The sequence below is a fragment of the Halichoerus grypus genome, chromosome 9 (assembly GCF_964656455.1).
Source record: "Halichoerus grypus chromosome 9, mHalGry1.hap1.1, whole genome shotgun sequence".
In the NCBI taxonomy this organism is placed as follows: Eukaryota; Metazoa; Chordata; class Mammalia; order Carnivora; family Phocidae; genus Halichoerus; species Halichoerus grypus.
Genome location: NC_135720.1, coordinates 144,386,052 through 144,405,354, shown reverse-complemented (window position 1 = coordinate 144,405,354; position 19,303 = coordinate 144,386,052). Strand labels below are relative to the sequence as shown.

Here is a 19,303-nt window from a genome sequence, read left to right as displayed (position 1 = left end):
AGAAATGCCAAGGCAGGAAGCATGCGTACAGCGCAGAGCCTGAATCAGAGTGGGATTCTCGCTTTCCTGCACTCAGGAAGGAGCACGCAAGCTAGGTCCTAATCAATACTCCACGCACTGGGTATTTTCTTCGCTAATGGATGAACACCCTCGGGTTGAAAACCTAAAAGAGGTGATGAAGTCTTCCTCCTTGTTGGGGTATATGCTCATCCCCGTTTCTCCAGAGAGGAAGCCGAAGCTCAGAAGGGTAGACCAGTTGGCTCTGGCACAGTGGGAAGAAGCCGAACCGGGCTTGTCTGGCTCATTCTGTCTTGCAGACATGTTGCCATCAGATAATTAAGACTTCCTTTTTAAAACAAAATTGCAAGTGCCTGCAAGTAGGGTCGTTGAATGGTGCAGCTCAGCCGGCTACTCCCATCCTCCGGCCCCCTGGGGAGGCCAGGCGTCTCCTCCGCCCGCACCCACATCAAGCCCGCACTCCGTGGCACCGCACCGAGGCCCGGGCGCCCGGCAGGACACCCAACAAAAGCCTCGGGGTCCAGGCCCAGACGGCGGGAGCTCGGCGCGGGGCCCGCAGCGCGCAAGCGGGGTTACGGCATCCCGGCCGCGGCCACCCGGCCCCGAGGAGCGCGCCCCCGCGCGTCGCGCCCCGGGCGGTGGCGGGGCCTCCCCCAGCGCTACGAGGAGAACCGTGCGCACCCGAGGCCGCGAACGCGCGTCGCGAGGGGGGCCCGCGCCAAGCCCCGCCCCGGGACCGCCCCTTCCGCTCGCGCCGGGATCCGCTCGGACGCGGCCACGTTGTCCTGCGCGCCCCGAGCGCCGGCCCCGCGAGTCCGGCCGGTGGCGCCCCTCGGCCGCCCCCCCTCGCGCAGCGGCGGGGCTCAGCGGCGCCCGGGGACCCCCCACGCCTGCTCGGCGGGGCGCCGCGGCGCAGGGAGGGCCGGGCCACGCGGGGGCCCGCGCGCGCGTCCGCGCCCCGGGCCGGGAGGCGCCGCCCTCCGCCCGCCCGCCTCTCCGCGCCGCCCGGAAGCCGCGAGCGGGAGGGCGCGCGGTCGAGTTGGGCTCCGCGCAGAGCTGGGCGCCGGGGCCCATGCCCGTGCGCCCCCGCGGGCCCGCGCCATGGCCTCCGGGAGCGTGGCCGAGTGCCTGCAGCAGGAGACCACCTGCCCCGTGTGCCTGCAGTACTTCGCCGAGCCCATGATGCTCGACTGCGGCCACAACATCTGTTGCGCGTGTCTCACCCGCTGCTGGGGCGCGGCGGAGACCAACGTGTCGTGCCCGCAGTGCCGGGAGACCTTCCCGCAGCGGCACCTGCGGCCCAACCGGCACCTGGCCAACGTGACCCAGCTGGTGAAGCAGCTGCGCACCGAGCGGCCGTCGGGGCCCGGGGGCGAGATGGGCGTGTGCGAGAAGCACCGCGAGCCGCTGAAGCTGTACTGCGAGCAGGACCAGATGCCCATCTGCGTGGTGTGCGACCGCTCCCGCGAGCACCGCGGCCACAGCGTGCTGCCGCTCGAGGAGGCGGTGGACGGCTTCAAGGTGAGGGCCGCGCGGCGCGGGAGGGGCGGCAGCGCCAGCGGACAAAGGGGGGAGAGAGCCCGGGGGCTTCCTCTTTTCCGCCTAGAAAATGGCTGAGCCGGACGTGTGCTTCACAGCCGTCACTTCCTCTCCGTCCGCTCCAGAGCCTCGGCACTCAGATTTGGGAGAACCTGTAGCTGCTGAGGAAGCCAGAGGTGTCCCCACCCCCACCCGTCCACCCCAGGGGCTCCCGGGCACCTTACACGCGGAGACCCCTCCCTCCCTTGACGGTGGAAAGGATGTGCGTAAAACCAGCACACATCGCCACGCTCGTGCGCCTGTCGGATCACAGATGATCTCACACACAACACACTCGGACGTTGACTGGCTGTGTGCGCGCCCGGCAGGTGCCCGTCGCGGAGTCTGCAGCGTGTCCCCGGCACTTGCCTGTGCGCCGTCCTGTTCTAGAAGCTCACGGAAAAGAGCAGCTCTTTCCTGCTGAAGTCATTTAACCACCGTGAGACTCCAGACCACACAGTTACCGTGAAGATTAAACGAAATAAAAGGAGCGGGTAGCCCTTTGTGAACGGTTGAATCCGCAGACCGCACAGCCAGACAGTGACATGGAAGCGAAGTGCTGACTGGAAGAGTTGTGTCTGGCAGCACGGGAGGAACGCGGGTGCTGTGTTGTGTTCTGTGTTGGAGGGCTCCAGGACAGAAAGGTGCCCCGTGACGTTTACATGTGGGTACATGCGTGCAGTTAATCACTTAGCATTCATGGCACTTCCGGATGTATCATTTTACACCGGCAATAACCCTCGAGTAGGTTGGGAAGGTGGTGTTTCCAGGCCGCCTGCGAGGACAATGAGAGGTCACAGCATTTTCTCTGTATGCTTCTGTGGGGAGTCACAGCCCAGCTCTGAGCCTCGAAGGCCACTCCCCTTTCCACTGAGCCCCGCAGTATCCTTCCGGGGATAGGCAGGTGACCCATCAGTTCGAGCTACACACAGACTGCCAAGGAGAGTGTGCGGACCCCCTGTGCCCTGCGGATGTCCGCAAGCCCCAGGACCGGCTCTAAGCAGGGAACGCGGGTTCGGTGTGATAAGCACGCCAGCCATGCTGATGCTAAGGTCTGCCTAATCTTGAACTGTGCACCTGTGTTTGCTTTTCTCAGGAGCAAATCCAGAACCAGCTGGACCACCTGAAAAGAGTGAAGGACTTGAAGAAGAGGCGCCGGGCGCAGGGAGAGCAAGCGCGGGCTGAACTCTTGGTAAGGGTGTTTGGAATTCACACGTAGTACCGCTTCTGTTAGCCGCTCTGTGTTTTGTGAGGCTGGTGTTACTTCCCTTAACCTTAGCCAGTCAGGTCACCCGGAACTTCCAGGTGTGGGTGAAACAACCCCCGATGGGAGTGGGGAACCCACCTGGAGAAACAAGGGATTCCACACGGCGGGGGGAAGGGATAGAAGAGCTGAGGTTGGAACCCCTGGGGATCTGACCTATCAAACGTTTAACCTCCTAGTCTTGTATAGATCAGGGTTGATCCTTGACAACGCTGATGTGGGTGAGGGTCTCGGGCACGGTTAGCCTCCTTTGGTGACATTCTGCAGATGGATGCTGACTGTGGCTGGGCGAGAGACTGAGGTGCTCATTTGTGATAGGGATATTTGGGGCTTTTGTTTTGACAACCAAAAAAACAAAAAAAGTACGGAGACTTTTGTAACATATCCTTATATCCACCACATAGGTGCTCAAGCAATTTTTTTTTTTTTTTTAAAGATTTTATTTATTTATTTGACAGAGAGAGACACAGCGAGAGAGGGAACACAAGCAGGGGGAGTGGGAGAGGGAGAAGCAGGCTTCCCGCTGAGCAGGGAGCCCGATGCGGGGCTCGATCCCAGGACCCTGGGATCATGACCTGAGCCGAAGGCAGACGCTTAACGACTGAGCCACCCAGGCGCCCCTCAAGCAATTTTTTTTTAACAGTAAATAAAATATGAGAAATTCCCAAGACGTGCCTGCATCTGAAAAGCAAACTCTTAGACTGGCAGCGTCTAGCAGCGTCTTGTGAAATTTTGTCAGTCCTGGCCAGGGGGTAGTAAGGAACTTTTGGGCAGGGAACTTATTCTCCGGATGTCTTCAGGTACCACCATTTGTTCTGCCCGCACACTCCCCTGAGACCTCAGCTCCCCTAGCTTGAAAGCAGGGCTGACGGATGGACAGTCTGGTGTGCCTGAGTGGGAGCCCCATGCACACAACCGTTGTGTCCTCTGTGGGAGGACTGTCAGAGGAGAAAAAGCCCTTCTCTGAGAATCAGGACACTTGGACGTACTTCTCGGCTCTGACACTAGCCAGCTGGATGGACGGGGAGAGTGATACACCCTCTCTGGCCTGTTTCCTCCTCTCTGAAATGGGCACGTTGGGCTCGACCTGTGGTTTTTCAGCAAGGCTGGTGCTGCCCTCTCCTTCCCTCCCGTGGCGTGTTCCTTTGGTTGTCACTTGAGGAACTGAGTGACTGTGGAGGGGAGGGCAGAGATGCTGAATGTCCTGCTGTGCAAGGGCGTCCCATGCTGGGCAAAATTGTCCCACCACCAGCGCGCCTAGGGCAGCCCCTTCCAGAAGCCCGGAATCAGTTGCTCTTTAAGGTCTCTTTCAGCTTTAATGTTTCATTTCTAAGGTTACATTGTATCTCTTACGTCTTTGAAGGGCTTTAGCTAAGGAGAGCTGTAACTTTACCAAAAGGATTTGGAACGAAGGTGTGTGCAGCCCAGTGAGTGCTTAGGAAGGGCGGAGCGGGGGACGGTTCATGGGGGAAGATTCTCAGGAGGAGGGGAGCGGAGAACAGGTGTCGGCAAGCTTCCGTAAAGGGCCGGACAGGATTTTTGGCTCTGTGGGCCACATGGGCTCTGTCACAACCACTCAACTCTGTTGTGATAGCTCAAAGGCAGCCAAATACAAGATGTGAATGATGGGTCTGGCCGTGCCCCAATAAAACTACATTCCCCAGGAGTAAGCGAAGGTTGTTGCTGGCCCTTTGTTGAGCACGGAGCCGTAGAGCCCTGTCAGTGGGAGAGGGGTGGGGAAGGAAGGGCTGACTAGCTTTGGCAGCGAATCTGTGCCCAGGGGGATCCACACCCACAGCCAGTGAGGAGGGGGTAGTTGAGGAACACTCCTGGAGGCCAGAAACAGGCACGGGCCACATGGGAAAGGCCTCAGGGACGCAGTCCCGGCCACGGTGCGAGGATTGAGTGTTCCAGTCCGGCCCCGCGTGGCACATGGCCGACCCTGTCCCTTCCCCGGCCGCCTTTCATGGCTCCCAGTTGCAACAAAGTGTTGCCCCACCTGGCCTGCCAGGCAAGGTCTGTTCTGCCCTCTTACCTTCTCTGGCTTCCCCTCCACGCCCACGGGCTCTGCGGGACAGACTCGTTGGGGCGCCGTCTCCTTGCCGGCGTCATTCCCCCTGCCGGGAAAGCCTGTCTGCTCTCTGAGCACATGGTGCACTCCTGTCCTCCGACAAGCCTGTGTCCGCGCTGCTCCTGGGAAGGCTGGACCAGCTTCCCCCAGGGCAGGCCGACCTGTCCTCTCGCACCGTCTGTGCTTACTCACCTGCGACCGAGTTCTTTGTTATCCCCGGGGTAACTCACCTCTCAGCGCTGTGTGTCCAGTCGGTAAAGCCTGACAGCAGGCGGGGGTGGAGAAGGTGCCAGGGGGAGAGGGGAGTCGGGGAGGAGACGCGGAGGGCCCTAGAAGGGAGCCTTTCCCCCTTCAGTGCCCGTCCCTGTCTCCGACAGAGCCTGACCCAGATGGAGAGGGAGAAGATCGTCTGGGAGTTCGAGCAGCTCTATCACTCCTTGAAGGAGCACGAGTACCGCCTCCTGGCCCGCCTCGAGGAGCTGGATCTGGCCATCTACAACAGCATCAATGGCGCTGTCGCCCAGTTCTCTTGCAACATCTCCCACCTGAGCGGCCTGATCGCCCAGCTGGAAGAGAAGCAACAGCAACCCACCAGAGAGCTCCTGCAGGTAGGCTGGGGGGCCCCGCTGGCCCGGTTCAGCTCGCTGGGCCTGCCGGGGAAGCATGCCCCCCGGGGGCTCCAGCCGACACGGCTGGGACCGGGCAGTTGCACTGTCTCACAGAAAGGGCAAAAGGAGGTCCTCAGGCCCAGGCCCGTCCTGCGCCGCGTGGTCTGGTCACACGCAAGGCTCTTGACCTCCCCGGGCCTCAGCGACCCCATGGAATGAGGGGTTCGGCCCCCGTGCCATGTAAAGACTGCCTCAGTGCAGCATCCTGTGACGTCACCGTCTGTGTGCGTGTTGGCCCGGCCATGAAACAGGGAGCACTTGAGTGGGAGCGGTTGGCCCGAGCGGTCCCGTGACTTCAGCTTGGTGTCCCGCAGGTGACACGGCTGACCACGGGAAGTGAGCTGTCGTGCGTTCGCTGCATATGAACTGTCTGTTGAGTCGGGCACTGTTCCAGGCACTGGGATTAAGTGGTGAAGAAGCTTTCCTAAAATTTATATTCTAATGTCCAGGGCAGACAGTTAAAGAAGTGAACAGTGGGGATAACGGGTGTTGATAAATGCCGTTAAAAGGGCTGATGGCACAGGGTAGGGGTCAGCAAACTGCCCCCCCACCTGCTTTTGTATGTCCTGCAGGCTAAGCCTGGTTTTTACGGCTTTGGGGGAGTTTTTTTGGGTTTTTTTTGTTTCTTGGTTTTCTTGGTATTTTTGTTGTTTGTTTTTTAGTGGGGAAGGAGCAGAGGGAGAGGGGAAGAGAGCATCTTAAGCAGGCTCCACACTCACTGCAGAGTCCGACTGGGGGCTTGATCTCACCGCCCTGAGATCAGGACCTGAGCTGAAATCAAGAGTTGGACGCTTAAACGACTGAGCCACCCAGGCACCCCTGGTTTTTACAGATTTATGTATTTATTTAGATTTTATTTCTTTGAGAGAGAGAAAGAGCGCACAAGCAGGGGGAGCAGTAGAGAGAGAAGCAGGCTCCCCGCTGAGCAGGGAGCCCGATGCGGGGCTTGACCCCAGGACCCCGGGATCATGACCTGAGCCGAAGGCAGATGCTTAACGACTGAGCTACCCAGGCGCCCCTGGTTTTTACAGTTTTAAATGATTGGAAAAATCAGAAGAATTTTATTTCGAGGTATGTGAAATTATATAAAACTCAAGCTCCGTCGTCCGTCCATTTTATTGGCACGTAGCCACCCGCATCCCGTTATGTGCCGTGCATGGTTACTTTCCACCAGCACAGCAGAGCAGAGTTGCAACTGCAAGACGATGCATGGCTCCCAAAACCCAAAATATGTACTGTCTAGCCTTTAAGAAAAAGTTTACTGACTCCTGCTTTAGAGTCATAAGAAGCCTAGCCTGGAGCCTTAACGAACACCAGTATTTAACTGCCAGGGAGAAAAGGAAGAGTTTGCAACAGGAACACTTGGCCAGAGAAGCAGAGTGACCAGGAAAGAGGGAGTGGACAGCAGAGTCTCGTGCAGTTGAGGGCCGACGTCCATTTGGTTTAAAGCCGTGGGCATCACTGACGCCCTCAGACAGGACTGCCGCGGTGAGCAGTTTGGGCAGGAGCCGCGTTAGGGAGAGTGGGGACTGGCTGGGTGAGCAGCCACTGCAGGAGGAGGTGACTGTCAAGGAGGAAGACCATGAGGAGAGGTAAGAAAATGCTCAGAGGTGAGGTGGGATTGTGGGGCTTCATGAGGAGGGGATGCTTAAAGAAACGAGCTAAACATTCCGGAAAAGAATATGCAGGAGGAGAGTCTGTTGTAAGGATCCGGGTGAGGAGAATCACTGAAGCTGTAAGAGTGATGGACTTACCACTCTTGTCCGTGCCTGAGAAGACAAGGCAAGGGGACTAAGGCACATGTGTAGGAGGTAGTTTGGGGAGGAAGGGAGGGTCAGGGAGGTGGATGCAGGCAGGTTGAGGTTTGGTAGCAGAAATGCAGCGGCTTCTATTCTCTTGACGTGAGAAAGCAGGATCCCCTGTCGCTTTTGGGCAGGAGTTAGGGAAAACATTAGCTTTGAAGACTACGGGGAAGTTTTGAAATTACTGTTTCAGAGTATGGGAAAACCAGGTGGTTTGTGAGACACAGTAGGATTGCTTGGTGGGTGACCGCCAGTGTGTACTGGGGCCAGTCTGCCTTGTGTGACTTTCTCTTCTGCTTTGCTTCCTGAGCCCATGACTGCTCTCGTGCAGACATAGGGAAAGCAGGTAGTGAGGTGCATCCCGGATTAGGGCTTTATAAGATGGAGTTGAGGGTTTGGTTTGTTCTGTTATGGTGATAAAACATATATAGCATCAGTTCCATCATTTCGGCTATTTCAGAGTGTACAACTCAGTCGCATTTGGTAAGTAAGCAAGTAAGTGTTCAGTCGTCACAACTGTGTGGTTCCGGAACACTGTCCTCACTGCAAAAGGAAACCTTGTATCCATTAAATGGTCACTCATTCCTTTCCACCGACTGGCGGCCATCAATCTGCTATGTGTCTCCAGGGGTTTGCGTATAATATGTGGCCTTTTGTGTCAATTTCTTTCACTCGTACTTTTTTCAAGGTTCGTCTGTCTTTTAGCATAGATCAGTACTTCCCTTCTTTTTATGGCTGGCTAATATTCCGTTGTATGGATAAACACCACATGCTGTTTCCCTGTGTTGCATTCATGAGCTGACAGACATTTGCTTTGTTTCCACCGTTCGGTGGTTATGAGCGGTGCTCTGTGAACATTAACACCGTGATATGCTTCGGCAGCTTCTGGCATCATCTGTGCCGGGCACGTTCCAGTTTGAGTATATGCGCTGCCAAAGTGAGCACTGGAGGTTTTAATTTTTTTTTTTTTAAGGTGGAAGATACTTGTGAGGACATTTTTGAACAGATGGGGTCTGTTGAAAGAGGGGTCGTGGACGTGGAATGAGAGGGAGAGAGGGTTATGGTGGATGTCATTGGAAAAGCGAGCTAAATCTTATTTAAAGAGGAAATATTAGAGGCAGCCCCACTGAGGTCAGGAACAGAGCAAGATGCCCACTATTGTCTACCCCTGTTTAACGTTGTACTGGAGGTTTTAACCAGTGTAGTTAGATAAAACAATTACAAGCCTTTCCAGCGGCACAGCAGAGCGGAGTTGCAACTGAAGACGATGCATGGCTCCCAAAACCCAAAATATGTACTGTCTAGCCGTTAAAAGGGCTAGAATTGGAAAAGCCCGGGGCACCTGGCTCACTCAGTCGCTGGAGCATGTGACTCTTGATCTCCGGGTTGAGTTTGATCCCCATGTTGGGTATAGAATTTACTTAAAAATAAAATCTTTAAAAAAAAAAAAAAAATTAGAAAAGACATTAAACTATCTTATTTAGAGAATATGCGTTATGTAATTATAAAATAAAGAATCAGTGCTATAATTAATTAAAGAATTCAGCAAGGCAGCAGGATGTAAGATAGACAGAAATCAGCAGCCTTTGTATGCACAGATAACCACCAGAATACGTTTTAGAAAAGGATACCCTATTTCCAATTGAAAAAAAAGAAAAAAAGGTAAAATACCTGGGAATAAACTTATAAGCAATGTGTGAAAACCTGTGTGGAAAATATTATAAAACATTCCTGATGTACACAAGATAGACTTGAACTAATAAAAAGACATCTCTTGTTTTTGGCTAAGAACATGTCGACATCATCACATCAGTTTGTCATAAGTTAATTTATAGACTTAATGCAATTCCAACAAAAAACACAACACTCTTTATCTGGAGCTAGACAAATTGATGGTAAAGTTCAGATAGAAAAATAAGCCCATAAAAATAGCTGGGAAACACAGAAAGAAGAGCCGTGGGTGGGAACTGGCCCTATTAGACATTAAAACATACTATAATGCCTGTGTAACCAAGACAGCTGGTAATAGCGCAACGGAAAAACACAAAGACACTGTAACCATTCAGAAGACCAGTGTCACGGGCTGCCTGGGGGGCTCAGTCGGTTGAGCATCTGACTCTTGATTTTGGCTCAGGTCATGATCTCAGGGTCCTGGGATCGAGCCCCACATCGGGCTCTGTGCTCAGCGGGGAGTCTGCTTGAGATTCTCCCTCCCTCTCCCTCTGCTCCCATGCACACCCTCTCTCGCTAAAATAATAAATAAATAAGTCTTCTAAAGACTAGTGTCAAATTGAAAGAAAATCGCAGCAAATATCACAAATAGGGATAATAGAAATAGTAATAGAAAGAACATTCAAAAAATTGAGGGGGGGTGAAGACAAATTCTATAGAAAAATGAGCAAAAGATATGAACAGGCAGTTTGCAAAAGAAAAGTAAAATTGGACCGTGAACTTGTGAAAATGTGAAAATTAAAAACCATACTATAATACCCTTTCTCCCCCATTGGAAAGCAAAGTTATCTTAATTCAGTACACCGTTAGCAAGGATGTGAGAGAGTGAATCTCATGCTGGTGGGAAGACATTGTTTTGGCAGCATTTAACAAAAGTATACATGCAGTTAGAATTTGACCAAGAATCCTTTCAGGAATTTACCTTGAAGATATGAAAATATGTACAAAAATACATACACACAAGGTTACTCGATGTAACATTGTTTGTAATGCAAAATATTGGGAAAAACCCACCTTCCAAACCAAGAAGAGTGGTTGAATCAACTGTGTGTGTGTGTATACCATGGAATAATATGCAACTCTACAGAAGAGTAAGGAAGATACTATGAACTGATAAGAGTGGTTTCCGGGAATGTGTTGTTAAGTGAAAATCATAGTGCAAAATATGGAGTGTGCTAACTTTTTTGTATGAAAAAAAGATAATTGGAACATCATGTATCTGCTTATTTTTGCAGAGGAAACAGTGGAGGGGTAAACCAGATGGGAATGGGGAAAATGGGGTGGGAAAGGATAGGATAAAAAGTGACAGAGACTCTCTGGCCAAGTTTCGGACTTTTTTTTTTTTAAAGATTTTATTTATTTATTAGAGAGAGACAGAAATAGTCGCAGAGATCATTAGCGAGCTGAGCAGGGAGCCCGATGCGGGACTCGATCCCAGGACCCTGGGATCATGACCTGAGCCGAAGCAGACGCTTAACCGACTGAGCCACCCAGGCGCCCCGGTTTCAGACTTTTTGAGCACCAAAATAAATAAGAACAGTGATGGATCATAACCTATTAAATAAAATAAGAATATATGAGTCCACACTAATAATACATGGGGAAATTACTCCTTCTAGTAAAATGTTGACTAAGTAACAAAGAAGGAATTTTGAAGCTAGCCAACGACCCTTTTACCATCATAGTAGAAGCTATTTCAGACAGTAATTATCAATGGATGCTAAATCTAAGGGAGGTAGTTTGACAAGGATTAGAGTATTAACATAATTTCGAAGTATCATTTTTAGATTGCTTATTAGTTACAAAAGGAAAGATAGTAGCTATTCAGTGATCAACATATGGCCAGTAAGGGGCAAGTGAGTATCATGTACCTTTAGAAGGACATACCATATACTAGTCAAAGATGACACAGCCTGGACTTAATCATGAGGGGGAATGGCTGACAAACTCCAAAGGAGGGAGGCCTCCTGGAGAATGAATGGCCTGTATTAAACCAACGTCAGTGTCACAAAAGAAATCAATGCTAAGGAACGATTCCAGATACGTGTGGTGATAGCTCAGTGTGGAGAATGGTCATGGATTACTGAGCGGGGAGGTGGGTAGCTGCAAGTAACTTTATTGGTTAAACTAGACTATGGCTGTGGGTTAGAGAAAGGTTCATTTAGATCATTGATTTATTGATCATTAGATCAATGTTCCTTTTCCTGGGTTTGATAACTGGACTGTAGTTGTGTAAGAAAACGTACTTGCCCTTAGGAAATACAGAAGTCTAAGGGGGCAAAGATACATTATGTAACGGAAAGAGTGATCTCTCAAATGGTTCTGAATATAAACATGGTTATAATAATCTGGTAAGTCTGGGAAGGAGTAGACAGGAGCTCTGTGCTAGCAGCTTTTCTGTGTATTTGAAATTATTTCACAATAAAAAGTCAAAGCAAGCAGGACAAGTAGGCAGTTGTGGTCCAAGGGTGGGATACTTGTTAGGAAATGTGAAGTCGTGAGATCCTTGGCCAGTAGGGCAGGAGGAGGGCATAGGAAATGCTGGGGTAGTAAACAGTGCATCCCAGATTTTTAGCTCCTTGACTGTGAGTCCTGTTCCTTGTCTCCCTGGCTTCTCGCAGGAGGGCCAGCCAGTAGCTGGGTTTTCGGCAAACATCTGAAAGAAGACTGAAGTTACGACTTCTATGACTTCTCATGGTTATCCTTTTCCTTTCTCTTGTAGGACATCGGGGACACATTGAGCAGGTACTGTGTTCTCCCTCCCCAGTGTTAAATCAAGTGCAGGAGGATGTTTCCCTCATACTCATAAATCCTGGAAGGAGCCCTGAGAAGGACATCTTACCAGAGTGACACGTACCCTGCCCGTCTCTGAACAAGTCACTTGTGTGCAAAGAGCTAGATGGACCTGTTCTTCTCAGTAAAGCTCAGGAATTACTGACAATTTGGGAGGGTGAGGGTAGGATGGGGCTACCGTGGTTTGTGACGACACCTCCATGGAGAGTGAAGGGTCACACACACCTGGGCGAAGTGCACGGTTTCTTGTGGTCATTGCTGCTTCAGGGTTTCCGAGTCCTCCCGCCACTGCCCCCTAATTCCGTAAAGGGGAAAGTACGGCGTCAGAAGAGTGTGACTGGCTCAAAGTTACAGAATTAGTGCTGGGTTACCTGGATTCTGGCTCTCGTTCTCATTATTGCTCGGCTGTGTCATCAGGTGGGGGGTGAGGAGAAGCTCGGGGAGCAGGGAGACCTCTAAGTGGGCAGATGGCAAGGCTCACTTGTGTTGCAGGGCAGACGAGGGGGTCGGCCTTGGGAACATGCTGTTTGTGCGGGAGAGCCCACAGGGACAGAGACTGACTTTGAAGGAGCTGAACTTTGAAGCTGGTGCAGATACTGAGTGGTGAAAACCCTCCAGAGGAATGCAGCCGGGCTGTGTGGGAACGTTTGCGGGGCTGGGGCAGGGCCTCGTAGATGGGTTGGGTCGGCTGGGAGTGCCATGTGGGTAGCTTATGTTGGTGAAATTGAGGCTTTTGAGGGAGAGGGGTTAGAACGTGTCCAGTCCCAGCCTGATGGCCCCAGCGATTACTGCCCTGACTTGTTACCTTTGCTTTTCGATGCCAGTCTCGTTCTGGTCCAGCACAGGGAGCTAGATCTTCAGAGCCTCGCACTTTGTGACATTAAAGTTTGGGTTTGGCTATATGAGAGAGGAAACCCAAAATTTCATTGGGTTAAGGCTTACAGGTAATTTAAGACATTGTTGCCATGTAGGAAATGTGCAGGTAGGTAGCCCTGGGCTGGGCTGCTGGTCTCCTTCCCTTCACTCTCCTGCCGTCCCTGAGTCCTGGTCCTCGATCTGGCAGTCCGACATGGTTCAGCCAGCCCGGGGGGGGGGGGCGGTAAGTCACAGCGCACTCCTTTTTAAGCAGGCTTCTCAAATTACCACGAGACACTCCTTACCTCTTAATGGCCAGAACTCGGTCACAAGGTCCCATCTAGACTGGGCAGCCATGAACCCCGTATAACTTGGAAGATGGGAGACAGGGATACTGGGGAGGCAGCCGGCAATCGGTTTTTGCCATGGACCCCCTGAGCAGGGCGGGTACCTGTCTGGAGGGCCTCTCTCCGTATTTGGGAACCTGAGGGCTCTGGGTTGTTGCCCACCATGAATCTCCAGGACTTTGTCTAGGAATCTAGTGCTTTCTGGCAAGGTCAGCCTTAGGTTCAGTTTAATTCAGTAAACCTTTTTGAGGACAAGCCATTTGAAAATCCATGAGCTAGGTGCGATGGGGGGAATGAAAATGAGTAAGATGTTTCTCCTGCTCTTGTCTAGAGGATCACAGTCTAGGAGGAGGACAGGGAGAGAAGTGTGGTGGCTGCTTTTAAGGACCCGCCAGTCAGTCTAACCCGGGCTTTGTCTGGGCCCCTCAAGGTGTGGGGGTGGGGGAGGGAGTTACTCATTTTTTTTTTTTTTTTTTTTTTTAAACTTAGAGCTGAAAGAATCAGGATCCCTGAGCCCTGGATCACACCTCCAGATCTGCAAGAGAAAATCCACATTTTTGCACAAAAATGTCTATTCTTGACCGAGAGCCTGAAGCAGTTCACAGGTAATATGAGGAGAGGGGTCCATCGGGGAAATGCATTTATGCTCTGAATATCTGTGTCTTGACTGAGAGGAGGATATATTTTCCAGCCAGATGTGGGATGCAAACTGATGGTCTTCTTTTCTCTCCTTAGAAAAAATGCAGTCAGATATGGAGAAAATCCAAGGTAAATTCATGTATTTACTGGGCTTTTGATGTTGAAGTTTCCTGGGAAGATGGACATCTGCTTTAAAAGTGGGGGGAAATGTGAGGGGGGGTGATACCCACTGGCCAGCCTCCTCGGATCTTCTGCATCTTCCCTTTGCTTTAATTGTTTCAATTAATATCTTCTTCTTTGAATATGAAGTCCTTTATATGCACTCAGCTCTCAGTCTATTTTGATGGGGGGTGAAAAACAGGCAGTCCAAAAATGAATTAATCCAGAATAAAGAATGAACAGAAACTATGCTAGCTGCATTTCACTTGAGCTGGTATTCAAAGTTATGATTTGCTGAGCTCCTCCTGCTCGTGGGCATTGGTGCTGGCCGGGATGGGGGGAATCAAGCAGCGCTTATTAGGTAAAGTGGTTTAGGTATTCAAGGGAAGCCCTTCTACGTGTAAAATTTTCTTTTTCTTTTTTTTTTTTTTTTTAAGATTTTATTTATTTATTTGACAGAGAGAGAGACACAGCGAGAGCAGGAACACAAGCAGGGGGAGTGGCAGAGGGAGAAGCAGGCTTTCTTCCGAGCAGGGAGCCCAATGTGGGACTTGATCCCAGGACCCTGGGATCATGACCTGAGCCGAAGGCAGATGCTTAACGACTGAGCCACCCAGGCGCCCAACGTGTAAAATTTTCTGTTCATGAGCCACATTCGGTTAGGAGTTGGCTCTATCCTAAGTGCTAAAATTCCTGGACAGTCTAGTGGGATCTGAAACCTCTGTATATGGGTAAACCCTTTTCTTAATTGTTACACATCACAAATCCCCGAATCTCTGGTGATTTCCTGTGTGATGTATCCTAAGACCTTGTTTGCACTTTATCTTTTCAGATACATATGTAGGGGACACTCAAATGTCTTCCACCATCAAACAAATAGGGACAAACTGCACTAGACACCGTGGGTGACACCAGAAGGCATGACTCCTTGATCAGGCTCTCATTGATTTCTCCTTCTCCCCTGCCACTTAAAGGGCTCGTGAGAGCTTATTTGTGAACATGCTTTGTCCACTGTTAAGTGCCTCTGAAGTGAGTGGTCTTGTTTGCCCCAGCATGGCAGTGGGCATCTCCCAGTTGAGCCACCCAGCCTCTAGAACAGAGGTGGCTTATGAAAGCCGAGAGTTGCGTATGACATGGACTTGGAACCATGTTTCCCCCTGCAGGGCTGTCCCTGTTCCCTTAGGGCTCTTGGTTGAGCGATGGAGTCAGATGGTGCGTAGGGAAGTCAGCACATGACGACAACAGCAGTTCCGGGCTGTCTAATGCGACCGTAGCCTTATGGGGACTCTAATGGGAGCTCCTTCAGTTAGGTAGTCCTTGGAAATACTCACACATCCGTAACTTCTTCTCTCTTGTTCTTTCAGAATTGAGAGAAGCTCAGTTATACTCAGGTAGGTGATGGAGACAAAACCATATGGAAACAGGAGTAAAAGTCCTAAAGACCTAACTACTGTTGTGAATGATTTTGGAAATTGCCTAAATTGGGGTTCTTTAGATTACGTGTATCAAAGTGATAAACAGCAACCACAAAAAAAACCATTGATTGTTTCTGTATGTTTACAATATCTTTGCCTCCCAAAATGCCTCAGAGCTGAAGCCAATGACCTTTGAAGTAGGAGGAAATCAAGCTCAGGTGCTTGAGTAGAAGCTGCAGTCCCCAGTGTGTGCTCTGCACAAAGCAGTCATCCTTCCAGAGAGTTAGGGGGCCCGATTCTTCTTCTTCTTCTTTTTTTTTAAGATTTTATTTATTTGACAGAGAGAGACACAGCGAGAGAGGGAACACAAGCAGGGGGAGTGGGAGAGGGAGAAGCAGGCTTCCCGCGGAGCAGGGAGCCCGATGCGGGGCTCGATCCCAGGACCCCGGGATCACGACCTGAGCTGAAGGCAGACGCTCAACGATGGAGCCAGCCAGGCGCCCCTGAGTGCTGGGGAGTGTAGGAATCTCGGGTCATCCCCTCTCTGCTGGGGCAGGCATTGAAGCTCCCCGAGGGCCGGGAGACTGGGTGAATCTGTGGTCCCAGGGCCATTCACACCTCGGGTGTGTACTTCCCACCGTTAGCTGGAATCGTCCCTGAGGAGAGGGGTACAGGAGGCGTTCTCGCCACGCTGTCCCCCACTGATCCGTGTTTGTTCTTTCAGCAAGTGTTAGCTGGGGACTGTGCATGAGTCCTACACTGTCCAACGTTGTGCGGGCTTCTCTAGGGGGAACAGAGAGCTCGGGGTGTGGTGTCTGATTGGGGCATGAGGCACACCCACGACCTGGGGGACAGCTCAGTGACTGCTCTGCACGGATGGTTGAACCACGAGCCTGCTACCCGGGGCTCTTGGTCACCTCCACGGTTGCCCGTCATGACCCTTCTGTGGGAGTCACTTAGCCTGAGCCGTGGTCCGGAGAGGCAGTGCTGGGCAGCTTTCCCCCTGAGCAAGACTTGAGCAGCAGCTGAGGGAATCGTAGCAGTGCTTTAAAGCAGGAGGGCAGCACGGACACAAGCTGCTGTGCTGAGCACCCGAGCCCATGACATGGATGGCAGTTTCAGGTTTAGGAGAGGGGGAGTGGCATGGCTGGTTAACAGCGGCTTTTTGAGGAAGACGTGAGTGTTGCATGGGACATTAGAAAAAGATGAATGGGGTTTGCACGGCTGAGGAAAGATCTCATGGAATGGAGGATATAAAAGAGTGATTCTTTTAAAGATTATTTATGTTAGTGTGCGTGCACGCATGGATGGAGGGGGAGAGAGAGAAACCCAAGCAGATACCGCTCTGAGCACAGAGCCTGTCAGGGGCCCCGATCCCACGATCCTGAGATGACGACCTGAGCCGAAACTAAGAGTTGGACGCTCAACCGACTGCACCACCCAGGCACCCCCAGAAGAGTGAAACAGGTTTCAGTCCCCTAGTCACATATCCAGAACCCCAAAGTTTAAGTTGGGAATTCAGTTTATAATGGATACTGTGGCTTAAGGTGTTTAAAAGAGAGGGAATGGAGGTAAGATCTCAGTACCTTCAATATATCTTGGCTTAGGAAAGTAATCAGCTATTCCAAACAATAATTTTTGGAATGTAAACTGCGGGATGAATTCCGTAAGATGAATGCAGCCTCCCGTGGGACGCTCGTGTTCTCTTCCTGGGGGTTGGGAATGAGCTGGGTGTCCTCTGGTGTGCTCTCCTGGCCCTCGGCTGACGCCCCGCCCGCCCCTCTGTGTCTCCGCAGTGGATGTGACTCTGGACCCAGACACAGCCTACCCCAGCCTGATCCTCTCCGATAACCTGCGGCAAGTGCGGTACAGTTACCTCCAGCAGGACCTGCCTGACAACCCCGAGCGGTTCAATCTCTTTCCCTGTGTCTTGGGCTCTCCATGCTTCATCGCTGGGAGACATTATTGGGAGGTAGAGGTGGGAGATAAAGCCAAGTGGACCATAGGTGTCTGTGAAGACTCAGTGTGCAGAAAAGGTGGAGTCACTTCGGCCCCCCAGAATGGATTCTGGGCAGTGTCCTTGTGGTATGGGAAAGAATACTGGGCTCTTACCTCCCCGATGACTGCCCTCCCCCTGCGGACCCCTCTCCAGCGGGTGGGGATTTTCTTGGACTATGATGCTGGTGAGGTCTCCTTCTACAACGTGACAGAGAGGTGTCACACCTTTACTTTCTCTCACGCTACCTTCTGTGGGCCTGTCCGGCCCTACTTCAGTCTGAGTTACTCGGGAGGGAAGAGCGCAGCCCCTCTCATCATCTGCCCCATGAGCGGCATCGATGGGTTTTCTGGCCATGTTGGCAGTCATGCTCATTCCATGGAGACCTCCCCTTGAGGAGGTGAACTCGGGCCACGAGGGCTGTGGGCCATAATGCTACCCCAGGCATAAGGCGTCTTGTTGCCTTGCCTCGTTCCGCTGGTCACGGCTGGAAGTCCTCGCCACTCCCCATGACCTGCCGGGGGACACGGGTGTCCGCTCTCCTTTCCCTTCCCAGGCAAACTGTCAGATTGCCCAGAAATAAAAACCCGGTGTCCACCTCCGGTGTTTCCACACTTGCGGTTTTACACATTACTGGAGGGGATAAAGAGTAGGGATAACCCTTGGAGAGCCATCAGGATACTTCACTGTGGCTCGGCCTGGCTTCCCCTGGTTCAGCCCCACATAGTGATCGTGGATATTTGCTGTTTTCCGGACCAGGGCTCCTTTCTAAGAACTTAGAGTGGACCTACCTGGCCTGTCAGCATGGCTCCCTCTATCCCGGTTTTTCCTTTGGGAATAGTACCTCTACCCCTAGTTCCCATTCTGCCGTAGTTTTATTAACTCCATTAAAGAGGCCTACATGTGTTTTGATTAGTTAAAGTTATTTTACAATAATGGTGGGAAATGGCCCCACCTCTGTTACGAGATAATGTTCTAATCAATGTGCTCTTTGCCTCTGTATCTTTTCCGAGGGCTTTGTCTGCTCCCTTCATTCTAATGAAAGGTGTATCCTGGTGTTGGGTGCACATCATCCAGGATAATTTTCTGCCAGCACCATCCATTGTTCCTAGATCCCCTCCCACTCACATTTGTGGACTGACGGTCAGTCATACATCGTCCCTGGAATGATTCTGAGGCAGTATTCCAGGGACTTGCCTCCTTTTCTCCATTTCCTTTGGGGAATGGGGGAATTGACCTTTCTAATATGTGTACCATCAAGGGGCAGTTCCATCCCCATAGCCATTGGGTCACGAGGCATTCTGGGGCCAGAAGGCTAAGGCAGATGACTTCAAGCCCCCACAGTGGTTCTTAGTCCTGCTTCCCTTTGGGTACATGACCCTCTGTTTGAAAATAAAGTGAGTATGGATGTTGTTTACATTGTTGTTTTCTGGGTCTTGGTAGGATTGCGTTCGTAGAGGTTGGGGTGGGATTGAAGGGGTTGGTTTATGGTGTTGATTTCTCTTAAGGGTCCAGAGTCCTGTTCTGGCCAATATTGTACTTCAAACTGGATGATAAAACTACTTTGCAGGACCATGTCACTGTCTCACGGTGTTGAGAAAGTAGTGTTGGCCATCCATAATTTCACCAGGAAAGGGTTCTCTCAAGTCCTTTTTATCACTGGCGGTGGGAGGATGCAGCAATGCTTGGCATAGATCAGAGGGCCCAGACCACCATCCTAAGCCCCTGGGGGTGCAAAGGCTGCCGCGTGCCGAGGAGGCAAGACCAGGCTGAGAGAACAGCTTCGTTCCGGGGATTTGGATCTTTTCTGCGTCTGGACATGGCCTCAGAAGACAAGATTGTATGGTCTATACTCCGTCCTATGCAGAGCATTGAGGTCCCATGGCTGAAGATCATGAATTGGTGATATCATGTCCTAATTCATTCATCTCTTCATTCTGTTAAAGGGAATAACATAACCAGGACCT

At 51.6% G+C, this 19,303-nt stretch overlaps 1 protein-coding gene across 1 annotated transcript; it reads left to right on the top strand.

Moving 5' to 3' along the window:
- The first annotated feature begins 835 nt into the window (after positions 1-835).
- On the top strand, positions 836-18,753 carry TRIM27 (tripartite motif containing 27). The gene is made up of 8 exons (XM_036122774.2): positions 836-1,539; positions 2,693-2,788; positions 5,309-5,539; positions 11,855-11,877; positions 13,617-13,732; positions 13,863-13,895; positions 15,290-15,316; positions 17,137-18,753. The coding sequence occupies exons 1-8, from the start codon at positions 1,120-1,122 to the stop codon at positions 17,730-17,732; spliced, it is 1,542 nt and encodes a 513-aa protein (XP_035978667.1). The 5' UTR covers positions 836-1,119; the 3' UTR covers positions 17,733-18,753.
- The last annotated feature ends 550 nt before the right edge of the window (positions 18,754-19,303 follow it).